The sequence below is a fragment of the Dasypus novemcinctus genome, chromosome 9 (assembly GCF_030445035.2).
Source record: "Dasypus novemcinctus isolate mDasNov1 chromosome 9, mDasNov1.1.hap2, whole genome shotgun sequence".
Classification (NCBI taxonomy): Eukaryota; Metazoa; Chordata; class Mammalia; order Cingulata; family Dasypodidae; genus Dasypus; species Dasypus novemcinctus.
Window position 1 is genome coordinate 111,207,063 of NC_080681.1, and position 13,282 is coordinate 111,220,344.

General features: G+C 49.2%; 2 protein-coding genes across 4 annotated transcripts; both read right to left on the bottom strand.

Annotated features, from left to right (window-relative positions):
• Window positions 1-33: 33 nt before the first annotated feature.
• LYPLA2 (lysophospholipase 2) lies at window positions 34-6,566 on the bottom strand. Of its 3 annotated transcripts, none has more exons than XM_058304132.2 (11): window positions 5,064-6,566; window positions 4,296-4,521; window positions 2,826-2,929; window positions 2,446-2,477; window positions 2,249-2,314; window positions 1,749-1,796; window positions 1,587-1,657; window positions 1,379-1,452; window positions 1,203-1,304; window positions 926-1,099; window positions 34-840 (listed from the first exon to the last, which is right to left on the bottom strand). In XM_058304132.2, the coding sequence occupies exons 2-11, from the start codon at window positions 4,417-4,419 to the stop codon at window positions 790-792; spliced, it is 846 nt and encodes a 281-aa protein (XP_058160115.1). In that variant the 5' UTR covers window positions 4,420-4,521; window positions 5,064-6,566; the 3' UTR covers window positions 34-789. The 3 variants fall into 3 exon arrangements, with proteins under 3 accessions (XP_058160115.1, XP_071073770.1, XP_058160116.2); XM_071217669.1 differs by lacking the exon at window positions 5,064-6,566 and adding an exon at window positions 3,014-3,112 and having other exon boundaries at window positions 4,296-4,498; XM_058304133.2 differs by lacking the exons at window positions 1,203-1,304; window positions 5,064-6,566 and adding an exon at window positions 3,014-3,112 and having other exon boundaries at window positions 4,296-4,517.
• On the bottom strand, window positions 6,566-12,823 carry PITHD1 (PITH domain containing 1). Its single transcript, XM_004465413.3, has 6 exons — window positions 12,527-12,823; window positions 11,758-11,801; window positions 11,308-11,385; window positions 8,600-8,704; window positions 8,067-8,175; window positions 6,566-7,514 (listed from the first exon to the last, which is right to left on the bottom strand). Exons 1-6 carry the CDS (start codon window positions 12,722-12,724, stop codon window positions 7,413-7,415), a joined length of 636 nt encoding a protein of 211 aa, XP_004465470.1. The 5' UTR covers window positions 12,725-12,823; the 3' UTR covers window positions 6,566-7,412.
• Between the last annotated feature and the right edge of the window lie 459 nt (window positions 12,824-13,282).

Consider the following 13,282-nt stretch of genomic DNA (forward strand, 5'->3'; position numbering starts at 1 on the left):
TCTGACCCTTGAATAGAATCAGCCAGGCCTGAGTTGAGGAAGCATTTCTTTAATTTTATCGGAATTCAGGACACAACAAGAAAAACACCCGAAACGACATGGAGACAGAAGACGAGACACCCTCCTCCCCCACCGCCTCCCTGGCCCTGGAGCGGGGATAGTGTGGGTGGGACAGCTGGGGGAGACCTTGAGCCCCAGCCCAGCCCTGCAGGCTCCAGGCCTGCTATGAGGAGGGTGAGGGGAGGCAGGCCCAGCCCGAGTGGGCAGGCCCTCCCAGACTCCGCCCTCACCAGCGGCTTGCCCGGGGCAGGCGGACCACAGCAGCAAGGGGCCCCGGGGCCAGGACACATTCATGATTGAGAAGCAGCTGGAGTGGAGGCAGGAGACACACGATTATCTGGGCAGAACCGTTGGGGGGATCGGTAGGTGGGGCCTGGGAGGGCCCCATGGGCCAAACCCTGAGGTCACAGGAGGGGGCCCAAAGCGGGGCTAGTGAGTGAGGTCCTGAGTGAGGGGGTCAGCGGCTGGGCCCCTTCATCCCGCTGCCTCCACCCCCTCCAATACTGCTGCCAGGGCCCACCTCCAGGGAAGGGGCTAAGAGCTGTCCACCGCCTGCTACAGACAGAGCGGGTGGCTGAGGCCAGGAGGGAGGGCCAGGCCCCAGAGGCCTATGGGAAGAGGCAGGTTGGGGAGAATGGGGACAGGGGCTCGACCGGCTCAGATCCAAGATGGTGCTGTGCGTGCTGGGTCCCCCACAAGGTGGCGATTGCGCTGGGGGCCAGCGACTGGTTAGACAGGAGGCAGCAGCTTCTCAAGAAATTCCTTCACGGCTGCCATCTCCTGGGGGTGAGGAGGGATTGTGAGAGGCTTCTACTGAAAGGAGGAGGGAGAGGGCGGGAGTGGGCAGTGGTCCATCGGCACTGACCTGAGGACAGGAGCTGTGCATGACACCTGGATAAGTCTTGAACTGGACCCTGGCAGGTGTGACAACAGACCGGAGCTTCTCGGCCGTCAGGGCCCCAAACCGCACTGGCACCATGGGGTCCAGCTCCCCATGGCACTGGAGGATGGCCAGGTCTTTGGCACTGCCATTGGCTGCCTGTGGGCCAGACAGGACTCAGAGGGCAAAACCAGTCCCCTGACATGGTCCCCAAGCCACAGGGAGACTTGAAGGGCAGGAGGGGATACTGTGGGTGACTCACCTGAGGGAAGGCCCGGTGGAGAGGCAGCCAGCAGCTCAAGGCCACAATGCCAGCCAGAGGGTGGGGACAGGTAAGGGCGGTGTAGAGGGACAGGGCTCCACCCTGGAGGGATGAGCAAATGGGAGGTCACAGGACCCAGCTCCCCTGCCCACTCCGCACCACCCACCACCTCTCACCTGTGAAAAGCCTCCCAAGACGATGCGATTGGCAGGGATCCCGTTCTTCATCTCATGCTCAATCAAGGCCTTGACTGGGGGGAGGGGGCATGATTGGGGGGGTGGGAAGCTGCTGAAGGAGCCCAGGGAAGGGAGCCAGCAGTGGCATGTGCCAACCCTTTCCTGGGAGGTAAGGAAGGGAGGAACTGATGAGGGGCTAGGACCTTACTGTTCTCTGCAGCCTTCTTTATGCCAGCCTCATCCTCTGGGGCATCTGGACTCAGCCCCATCAGATCAAACCTGGGGAAGCAGAATCGTTGGCAGCCACTGGAAGGCCCCTGACGAGCCCCTGGTACTTCCTCAGCTCATGTCCCTTCCCCCTGGCACTCACCAGGAGGGCATCACCATCTTCATGTTGAGTGTCACGGGGATCCGAGGCCTGGGAGGGACAGAAAGAGGGACTCTGCTCAGGAGAGATGAGGAAGCCACAGCAGAGGGCCCCCTGGGAGCCCCTCCCAGCAGGCAGGGCCTGTGTTTAAGGTGTTGCCAGGCAACCAGCCACGTGGGGCTGGAAGCTGTGGTTGGGGCATCAGCAGTTGATGCAGCAGCAGAGCCCAGTGCTAGCGCGACGGGGGCCAGCTCAGCCGGTGAGTACTTGGGAAAGGGGCACAGAGAAGTCTTGCATCTAGGGGATCTCAGTTCTAGAAGACCCTGGAGCTGGGGACTGGTGCCAGGCCCCACTCCTGGTGGCTCCACGGGCACTAAGACTGAAAATGGCTTACCTGGCCTTAAGCCCAGAATGCAGCTGAAGGGGAGAACAGGCCTGGGACCACAGGACCATCCCCTCTTGATCCCCAGCCTCAACCCCTCCCTTGCTGGAGTGACACTCACGCATGGGGACAGATGTACTTGACGTGAGGGAGCCGGATGGTAGAGAGGGCGTCAGCCCAGCTGTGCCTATAGGAGTGAAGGGAGAAAGGCGCCGATGTCTGTCAGGAGGGAGAGAGGAAGGGGCAGCAGGCCGCCCCAGCCCTGCCACTGGTCTCTGCCCACCTCCCCAAGGAGCACCCCCTTCCCAGCTCACTCACCCTGTGTCTCCAAGTCCATGTAAAAAAATAACCTGGAAAAGATCAGATGGGGAGACGGGGAAGAGGGCAGTTACCATCCTGCTAACATCCCTCCCACATCCTTCAACTTCAGCCACTGTTCCCTCCACCCCCAAGGACCTGGGAGCAACTGAGGTCACAGGCAACAGGTTATTGACCCCGTACCTCCTGGCTCAAAGCTGCTCCCTTCTCACTGCCACCTCCATTTTCCCCAGCCTCCTTGCCATTAGTTCCCCAGCTCAGGAGATGAGCCTTTCTCATCATTCCCGGGTCTGGTGGAGGGCTGCTGCAGGCAGGGGAACCTCTGTAGGTGGCCCTGGGGAAAGCTATGCAGGTGGCCCTGGGTGGAAGAGGGCCCTTACCGCGGCCGTTTCCCGCTCAGCTCCAGACACAGTGGCAGCATCGGTGAGCAGGGGCACAGACATGGTGTTACCGCACATACACCTTGGGGCTCCACGGCTGGGGCCTGTGGAATGGAGGTGTTCAGGGGCAAGGCCAGGCAGAGGAGAGGCTCCTGACCCAGGAGCAGAGCCCCAAACCCAGGGCTCACCCAGGGTTCTGCCCTGGACACAAAAGGCAGGTAGGTCGCAGTGCAGAGGGGGCAGGAAGTTCACTTCTGTTCCTGGGCTGAAAACTGGAGGCGGCCACGCTAGAGGGCCAGAACCACAGAGCCTGGGCTTGCCGGTGATGGGGTGGAGGGGTAGGGGGCAGAGGTAACCGCCTCCTCCCTCCTCTCCAGTCATTCCCCCTTCTTTACAGCCCCTAGGTCACCTCCAGCTCCCAACTCTGCTCGGAAGTGAAGGGTTTGAAAAAAATGCCAAGGACATACGCTTCTAGCCCGTTCCCATCCCATACACACATCTTCTCCAACCTGTCTCCCTCCCATCCAGCCCATCCAGCTCATCCAGTGTCTGGTCCAGCCTTTCCCACAACCCTGGGAAATGCCCATGTCCCCGGAAAGAACAGAGATTCTCTTCCACCAACTGGCACTCCACGCCTCTCTGATTTGGGCTACCTGCTGCTGCTGCTGTTGCCCATAGACTCAAATGCTCTGGAACTTCCCGAGTACACAAAAAAATGTCAGGCTAGCTGGCTCCTCCCCATCCTTAGCATTCTCCAAACTTGCCCGGAAGCTTCCACTACCTGCCCGAGTGCCTGTCCTTGCCAGGGCACCCACCCTCCCATCCTTGCCAGGGCACCCACCCTCCCAACTGGCTTCCATCTTCCACCTCTAGCCCCCAGGAACACCACTCCACTGTGGGGTCTTTCATTTCTGACTCTGGGGTCCCTCTTCCCATAGGGGTTTAGACCTTTTGTCCTGAGCTGGGATTTCCTTCCTTCTCTACTGTGGGAGCATTCTTCTCTCACTTAAGGGTCCCCACTCTCAGACTGGTGCCTCGCCCGCTAAGCATGTCTCCTTCCCCATAGTAAAAACTTCCACCCTGACGCCAGCAGCCCTCTCCTACTCCCCACAATAGGAACTTTTGTTCTGACCAAGAGCCATCTCCTCTTCAGTGACATTTTCTACCCTGACCAGGACTCGCACCTGCTCACAAAGGCGCTTTCTACCTTTGACCCCAGGGAGCCCCCGCCCCACAATGGGATCTTCCATTTCCAATCCCGGAGCCCTTCTCATCACACCCGGACATACCTTTCCCAGCCCCTTTCAACTCCCGAAGCCCTCAAGCCTGGACAGCGCCTCTTCGAACCTCAATCCCAACCCCCATCCTTCACAATCGCGGTTCCCCCTCCCCACTCTCCAGGACCCTCACGGCGGCCCGATCGGCCCCCATATCCCCTCCCTCCGCCTGCTTGTCCCCGGACTAGGGTACCTCCACTCCCTAGGGGTTTCGAGACCTCTGGAGCGATTCTCCTCTTTCTCCCGCACAGACACACACTCTTCCCCCTCGGCCGCCCCCGCCGGAACTTCCGTTTGAGTCCCGGGAAGCCAGCCATCCCGATGCCGGAAGCAGCCTGGCCATCAGTACGGAATCCGGAAGTAGGGTACCGGGTTTCGCCTGACAGACGCTGCCATGTTGGGTCCGACGGGGCCACGCCCTGCAATTAAGCCCCGAGTGAAGAGTCCTTACCGGCTCTGACCTGCAGAATCTGGACAGGGCATCAGACTCCCATTTGCTACCACCATGCACTCGTCTCTGGTGAAAAGCTATCTAAAAGGAGGGCATTCCCCACAGTGTTAGCATAAAGTTCATGACTTTCCCATCCCCTTGGGCTGCACTGCCTTATGATCTAAGTATCTACCACTGACTTTCTTGTTCATCCCTTCAGAATTCCCAGGTCACGGATGGAATCATACACTCTGAAAAGATCTTAGAGATCTAACCCTCCCATCTTATTTCAAAGAAAACTGAGGCTCAGGGAGGGGAAGTAAACACACACCAACCCCCATATTCCTCTGCAATGATACTTCCCTGGACCAGTTTCCTAAGCTATAAAATGGTGATAACCATCCTGCCTACCTCACAGCTTTGCTATTAGGCTTAAATGAGGTAGTGTGAAAATGCTTTATACACTGTAAAAGCACAGTGAGGTTTTAATGGCTGTAGAAGAGAAGCCTGAGAAAATAGCACAGGCCATACCCGGATAGCTGGACAGGCATGGGTGGTGGTGTCGCAGCTCTGCCCTAGTCAGGCAGTGCCATGCAGACAGCGCACAAAGTATCATCAATGAGCTCCAGTTGTTAAGAATAAAAAGGAGTTCGCTGGGTCACCACTGAGTCACACTTTGCTCCTAGCTGCACCTGTAAAATGGAAACAGGGCTCGGGAGCCAGAGAGAGGCTGGAAGGGGAGGCAAACAGTTGAAGGACCATGTCCCTAAGAGAACATGTGGGCATCAGCAAACAGGAAATGAGTCACACTTGTCCCTCAGCAGTTTAAGACTCATTCTCCCAGCTAAATCTATACTAGTTTTTCTCTGAACTAAAAGAAAACAGCACTAACTCAGAGCTCAACAAAGCACTTCTCCCCAGGTCAAGAAGCAATTTGGCCATAAGTGCTCAGCAGGTCACAGAGATGGAGCCTAAAATACAAGGATTCCAGGTAGGAAAGCTTTGGGTCCAGAGGACCACAGCAAGCCACAGACCCAGCACTGGATGTCAAAGAGGAAAAAGGGTAAGAACAGAAGGGGAAAAAACGTTGTTCCACACTCCTAACAGAATCCCTGTCGAGCCTATTAAGAATGAACAATTCCTCCTGTACCCTCTAATCCCCCCAAAACACTGTGGGACTTTGAACAAATTCTTCAGAATGGAGCCTCAAATTCTGAGGCTCAGTCCCAAAAAGCTACCCTGTGATTTGTGCTTTAATAAGTGGAATTAAAGAAGGGCTAGTCTTCTCCAAGATTTCTAATTTTATTCCCACCCCCACCCTCTCCACATTGAAACATGGCCCTTCTTTTATTTTTAATCTCCAAAATGATCCAGCTGATGGCTGCAGAGTGTGTAGGGCTCTGAGTGCATCAAGAATTGCACTTGCATTCTGCCTGATTTCGGGCTGCATCAGGCAGTGGCAGGCTTTTTCTCAGGCTGGAGAAGCAGGGGCATAACCTCCAAACAACAAGGTGAGTCCCTCTGAGGATTTCTCTCAAGAGGTTCAGATTCAAATTCCCTTTATAGACTGTTTCTATATTCTGTAAGGGGAAGGATACTAACTTTTCAAATCCCTTCTTTTTACTATAGATATTCTTTTCAATTGCTGCACTGATATGTCTATTTCTTTCAAAACTTAAGTCCGCCTTTGGACTGCATATGCTACTCACTTATTTTCCTCACCCTCATTTCTTTTGATGAGTTCCAGAACTTATTCTCTCTTCTTTTTAAATTTCACTTTCCACAAGTTATTTTTCCCTTCTTGAGAAATAGCATATACGTTTTGAACCCCACCTTTCTCTTTACAAAATTGTGGGTATAGGAGTGTTTTTAGCCTACTGAACAAAATTAAACATGACCCTTCCTGGAGGTACTGATCTAGTCTTGTCTTAAATTTGGTACTTATGATCTACCTAGTTTCAAAGTTCAATATAGTTCCCAGTAAGATAAAAGTTTCACCAGTACTACCAAGAATTCAAAAGGAAATACAAATATTAAGTCTGGCAAGGATTTATTAGGAAGCTTAGTCACAGTGGGAAAAAAAAAGCCATGAACAGTAGAATTCAGAGATTTCCAAATTCTGGCATTGAGTTTACAACACTAATGAGAAGCTAATAAGTATTAAGGATCTTCCATGAAGAATCTTACCTAAGTCCCATCTTACCCCTACCAGAATACCCATAAACACAAAAATGATTCCTGTGCTCTCCCCAGATTGCTTATGTATGCAGTACAGAAAAAAGACCTTCTCTCCAAGCTATTAAGTGTCACCAGGAGACTCCTGCCCTTCTAGCTATACCATGGGACACTCATGCATGACAGACAACTCCAAGCTGGGAAACTTGACAAGAAAGCTGAAAAATGACAGGGAAAAGGAGCAAGCAGGGACAAGTATTTCTAGTTGGAGACCCTCCTGATGGCTAATACAAACACAATCCTGAGGCTTCAGAAAGTTTCCTGGAGTTCAGGAATCATTCCATGTTAAAAAAAAAAAAAGGTCATACACAAATCCTGCCACAAAGCAACAAGACACTTGAGATCCCACAGCCACATTCAGACTGGTAAAGCAAGCATTATCTATGACTGCCAGATGCCTGACCAGCCCAAGATCCAATTTCTGCAGTGCCCTAGAGAACCACGATTGTCCCTTGGCACCCACACAACCCTCCCTGGTGGTGTGGTTATCTTCTGTAGGCCAGGTTTCTGCAGCAAGCCCCAAAGACAAAGCTTTGGCAGAGGCTGTGGCAGCCAACTCTCGAGAGCCCCATCTCCTTTATCTTCCCAACAGGTAGTTGTACATCTTCACTGACACACTGCCTCTGCGGGAGCCTTAGGCAGCCCTTAGGAAATGAAGTGAGTCTGTGGGGTAACCTGATGGACCTTGTGGTCTGCTGGATTGGCTGATGCTTCATAATTGCAGATGGTCACCTCATGTCGGCGAAACTACAAGAAAATCGAGAGGCTGGGTTAGCTGAGGATTAAAGAACTGCACTTCCCAAGAACACACACATTGGAGTAGCCCTCATTCAGATACATTTCCAGAAGTTGCCACCTAATATCTCTCCTCTTATGATACTCTTTACCCTGAGAAGCCTGCAATGGTTTACCCCATAACTTACAAGATTCATTTGTATCCCCCTACTATAAATAAAGGAGGCACTATGAGAACAGGACTTTGTCTATCTTGTTCATCACTCAATCTCAGTGCCCAGAACAAAAAATATTATTAAAGAATGTTGAATGAAGGAAGGAATTTTAAAAGTGAAAAACTGAATTGATATCATTTGTATCACTTCAAGCTCCTTAAAAATGGCCTAGTCTATGAGATGGACAGTTGATATGATAAAACCAAGAAAAATTATAAACAGATTGGAAATAATTGATGTCTCACTTGTTCTATTTCCACTGCCTTAATGGTCCCACTACCAGTGTACAGATATACAACTATATAGGGGGTGCTATTAGGGGGGAAACACATTTCCAATCCTTTCTTACCTCAGTCCACTCTCCTCTCAGGCCAATATAGAAGACCTTTGTGGTATCTGCTCCAAAGTTTTTTGAAATATGAATAGAGAGATGATAGACATTTGAAAAACGAGAAATTCTAGAGGATGAAAAGAGTAAGGAAAGAAGACAGAGGTTAGCATTCAATGAGTATTTCACCACAAAGTCAAAAAACAATTACAGCTCCAACTTGCAGTAAATCCCAGGTAAATGTCAGTGAACATTCTTGGGTTCTTACAGAACTATGAAAACATCTTTCCTAAGATCACCCTAGAAGCTCATTCAGATATGCCAACTACTTACAAGTTAACAAGTCTATGGCTTGCTCTGAATCTGCCAAAAATTGACCAAGCCAAAGGTCAAACCTCCTCCCCGTTTTAACTCATTTCTGATGCCAAGAGACCAGAAGACCAGTCAAAAAATTAATGGCAAGCCCTTTAAATCCCAATACATATACAACGGTCACAAATGAGGAAGCACCTCCTGTTCCTCAGAAGCCAGAGAGTCAGAGGCCCAGTGCTTACTTTGTAGCATACTCTAATTCTCCTGTAAGATCCCGGTTCAGACTAAAGGTCTGATCTGGCTCCCTGTCTGTATCATCAAAGGACATCTGTGGAATGTTCTTGTACCTGAAAAAGAAAAAGGAAAGAAAGTTAAGAAATATGCATTATCATGTTTTTCAAAACTTCCTACTCTCATCAATGATCACTGGTTCTACCAAAGGAAATCAAATTTTGGGGTCAAAGTTTAGAAATGGCATTTTCTGGCCTATCTATACAAATATCTTTAATGCAACAAGAAAAGAGCTGAGAACTGCACATAATCCACTGGCATCTTTGAGTGGGTTAAGATCACATGAGAAGCAATATACAAAGAGATGGCTCAAACTAAGTCACGTGCAACAAATGCACAGAGAAAAATAAGCAACTCAGCACACAGAGATCAAGCTGAGGATGCTAAATAAAATAGCTTACTCAGGGGAAAAATACATACTTTGGCAGAAACATTAAACATGGTTAAAAAGATAAGATCATTGTACACAAAATGCTTGTGTTGGTTACCTGATCTCATCTTTTACTCAATACACTCAGTCATCTTACAGTTCTTTAAAAAAGTACAATTTGGGATTTCTGTTTTGAAAAGATCACAAAAGGCTGCAAAGTTGCAACAAAAATCTAAGACACAGTTGTCTTCCTTATAACCTACAAATTCTAAAGAACTGAGTCATACAACCCCATCATTTCCAGAGGCATTTTACTAGCACACCACACAGTTGAAAGGCCAAGATACTAGCTGCAGCAAAATGCATGTAACTTAAGAAAGCAAACGTTGCTTCAAGGTGTTTCTAAAAATGATGAAAAGCAAAATAATAATAATAGTGAACATTTATGAGTGGCACTATGAGAAGCAGTAAAGCACTGTAGTTAAGAAGCATCTCAGGAGCCAGACATACCGGGGTTTAAAGCCTGGCTCTGTTGTTTACCTGCTGTGTAACTTTGTGCAAGCGATTTAACCGCTCTGTGTCTCACTTTCCTTGTCTATAAGATGGGGATGGTGCTAGTAGTTACCCCCACATAATTGATGTGGAGAGCAAATCAAATCAATGGTAAGAGATGCAGAATTTTTAAAAACTTACTATAAAAAACTCGAAACACATACAAAAGTAAAGAAAGTATAATGAATCTCCATATATTTATCACTCATCTTCAATAATCAACATGCTGATTTGTTTCTACTAGATATATTTCTTTTATAGTACTTTGTTCCTGCTCAATATATTTCTTATTCAGTTATTGTATCATTTTATTTGATAATCAGTTATTAGTTTTCATCCACTTTGACATATCAGTAAGTTTTTGAAAGTGGTGACAGGTACAAAGGTAACCAGTACATAGTGCAGGTCTGATGAATCTTCATTACATTTTCTAGACAGCCATACCATGGATCTGGTATGGAACATTCTTTATTTCTTCGGCCCACACAACTTCGTTGAGCCTGGTGTAATGCACACCTTTGGTGTTCCCATCTCCTTCATAGCAAATTTCCAGATCTCTTTGAGCGCCCAGGGGAAATTTCTTCAAGCCCACTCCATGGATGTGCTTGCAAATGTTGATGGTTTACTCCCTGGTCATCACCTCACTGATGGCAGAACAGCTCTTCTTCTTGCCACCCTTCTTTGTGGGAGCCATTCTGCCAGGCCAGGTTGGAAAGGAAGTGTGTGAAGGACTATCTCGTTCAACATTGTAAAGCAAATTCCAGACACCATATCATTTCATCCATAAATACTTCAGTATGTATCTCTAAAAAGTAAGGACTTCTTAAAAAAACAAAACAAAAAACCTATAACATTTTATAATAATATTACCAATTAACAGAATTAATAATTCTTTGGTACCATCTAATATTTAGTCTGTGTTCAAATTCCCCTCTTCCCCTCGTTTAAGACTCTCAATTTCCTTAAAATGGCTAAATATGACTTGTTTTTAAATTCATGTTTTGAATATTCAAAATTAACATCAATTTCTTTCTTAAAACTCTCTAAAATCCATTTTAATTGCTTGATTTTTAAGATGAAATTTTTCACGTAAAGTTCTTTATATAAAGAACTTTTAAAACCCCATATTATAATGCAAACTGTACAGCTAACCACAGGACACCACTTCACATACTCTCATCATTTGATATTTGTTTCTCCGGTACACAAAAGCTGTTTTCCCCTTCTTTTAGATGAGCTACACTGGAATAAAGTAAATTGTCAAAATGGAATACTAACTCTGGTGGAAACAGGTCCAGTGTTGCAACAGGTATGCAGAAAATTGCTAAGTAAAAGACTGCACAAACTCAGTTGAAGTAATTCCATGTCAACAAATTGCACGCAAAGATTATTACTGCATGCAAAGGCTTGGGGAAATTTTGAAGCTAACTCCGAGAGATCATTTGAGCTAAGAAACCTGCAAAGTTATCAATAATTGGCATGATAAGACATTCTCTGAATGAATGGAACTGTAGTAAGCACACTGAAAAAAGTGACAAGTTATTGGCCCTAAAGATATTTAATCAAAAAAGCCATTAATTCAGGAAGAGATAAACATATTCCGATGTAGAACAACAAGAACAAGTCCAGGAAGTTTTTTAAAAAGTGGGAGAATATTTAACCCAGTGAAAAGAAATAAAGTGCTACTAGAGAAAGAGAACTAGGAGATTCTTGAGGGCCTAAGCCCTTGCCACTTACAGTCTCATCTCAGAAGGGTGTGAGTCATCATCCTCTCCCATTATAATGATGCCTTTGAGCTTGACATTGCCTGTAAATCTGCCAGAACGCAAAAGAGAAGTCTGTAAACCTAGGTTTGAATCCCTGGCTGTGTGACCCCAGGTAAAGACCCTTCCCTTTCTGGGCTTCAGTTTACTGCTCGGTAGTATTTCTGCTAAATACTTGCTACACTCCGTCTTTCTGGCAATCTACAATTCTAAGAAATTTACTCAACTTCTCAGTTATCTTTCAATAAATAATCTGTTTTGTCTGCACCAAGCAGGCTATGGTGTTTTCCTCCTCAAACCCACCAAGGTAATTTATCTCATTTTTAAAAAGATGTTTCCTTTACAAAACCAGTGAATGAATCCACCTGATAAGGCAACTGGGAACTGCCTATTCAGCCTTAGGCAGGCACTAAGAGATACTTACGGAATATTAAACAGAAGCTCTTCATCTGCATCACTTTCAACAAACTGGAGAGGATGGGAAGTGGAAAGGAGAAAGCAAGAAATATTTGCTGAGAGCCTACAATTTCAGGCATCTTCCACCCTGTTCTGGGACGCAATGCAAATAGTCAACCTCCCTCAGTTTTCCAGGACTTAATTAACTTGAAGTTAACAGGTCTTATCCACAGTGGCCTAAGAGTCACAGGGTTCTGAATGGCAGCCCAGGAATGAACTGCTGGGTCCACGAGCCTCCTGAAATTAAGTGCAAAGACGGTGCCTAAATGCATTTTTCTAGGGGGAGGGGTCACAGCTTTCAAAAGGGGTCTGCGATCCTAAAAATGATTAAGAACCCTTCCTGTAGACAGGATAACCCCCTTCCTCTCCCTCGGTTGGTCTTCATCAGGTGATAGATCAGGCAGCCAGCCACTGGGATCAGGAGTCAAAGCAAAGCGTCAACGCCCGCATGGCCACGCTTCCTCACAACCCCAGGCAGTCCTGGGCAGAACCGAGCGCTGGGCTGGGAAAGCCGGAGCGCCCTTGTCTCTCTCCGGGCCTCAGTTTCCCTATCTGCAAAACGGGGAGACTCGACCCTGTTCGCCTCCCAAAGGGCCGGCAGGAGTCGGGCACCGGGAAGCCCTCGGCAACCCGACTGGGCTGTCGTTATTTTAACAGTGGCAATGAGGATGACGGAGCAGACCGGCGGCCTGCGGGTCCCCGCCTCCCACGCCCGCGCGCGGGCCTGTCAAGCCCACCTTGGAGCGGTCGGTTCTCTCCTCCCACGGCTTGAAGACGCCGCGGCCGCTGCCCTCGCGGCTCTCGTTGAGGCACTGCAGCCGCTCCAGGTCGATGCGCAGGTACAGGCCGTAGGCCAGGCCGCGCTGCTCGGGCGGCTCCTCCCGTTCGGCGGCGCAGCGGCAGCCGCCCCCGCCGTGGCTGTGGCCGTGCGACATGGCGACGCCACCGCTCGCCCGTCTCCTCAACCCCGCAGCTGCCCGCGCGCCCGGGTCGCTCCGCGCCGGCCGCCAAGAGCGCGCGTCGTAAAAGGCGCCCCCGTGCGGCGCATGCGCCCGGAGCCAGGGGGCGGAGCTCGGGGAGGCGGACGTTCGACCAGCGCTTCCAAGTGCCGGGGAATTAAAGTCCTCTCTTTATCCTGGAGATGGATGCTGTTACTATCCCAGTTTTACACAGACGGAGACTGAAGAGCAGAAAACACGCTGATGTTCCGAGGTCATATCCCTAGTAAGTGGCGGCGCTGGGACTCGATTTGACGCTCCTCCTGATGCTTTGGGAGCTGCTGGAGAAGGGGGTGTGTAATGATAAGGCCGCGGAGGACTGGGAACACAACGTTCTCACATGAGCACGCTTAGGCTTTTAGAGCTCACAAGCCCACTTCCGGGACATCAAAGCGCGGGCTTTGTGGACGACCGGATCTGGAGACAAGCCCGGCGGCTGTTGCTGACCATGTGGCACGCCAAGTCATGTCCCCCATTCTGAAACCCCGTTTCCTA

Bases quoted from the DNA above. Each gene is read 5' to 3' on its own strand.
- LYPLA2 (XM_071217669.1), bottom strand. From the start codon at position 4,419: ATGGCTGGCTTCCCGGGACTCAAACGGAAGTTCCGGCGGGGGCGGCCG. The intron at 1,658-1,748 runs GTGAGTGCCAGG...CTGCTTCCCCAG, and splicing joins AAGATGGTGATGCCCTCCTG to GTTTGATCTGATGGGGCTGA. The intron at 1,100-1,202 runs GTGAGTCACCCA...TCTGGCCCACAG, and splicing joins TCCACCGGGCCTTCCCTCAG to GCAGCCAATGGCAGTGCCAA.
- PITHD1 (XM_004465413.3), bottom strand. From the start codon at position 12,724: ATGTCGCACGGCCACAGCCACGGCGGGGGCGGCTGCCGCTGCGCCGCC. The intron at 8,176-8,599 runs GTAAGCACTGGG...TTCATCCTCTAG, and splicing joins GAATTAGAGTATGCTACAAA to AATTTCTCGTTTTTCAAATG. The intron at 7,515-8,066 runs GTAAGAAAGGAT...ATTTTCTTGTAG, and splicing joins TGAGAGGAGAGTGGACTGAG to TTTCGCCGACATGAGGTGAC.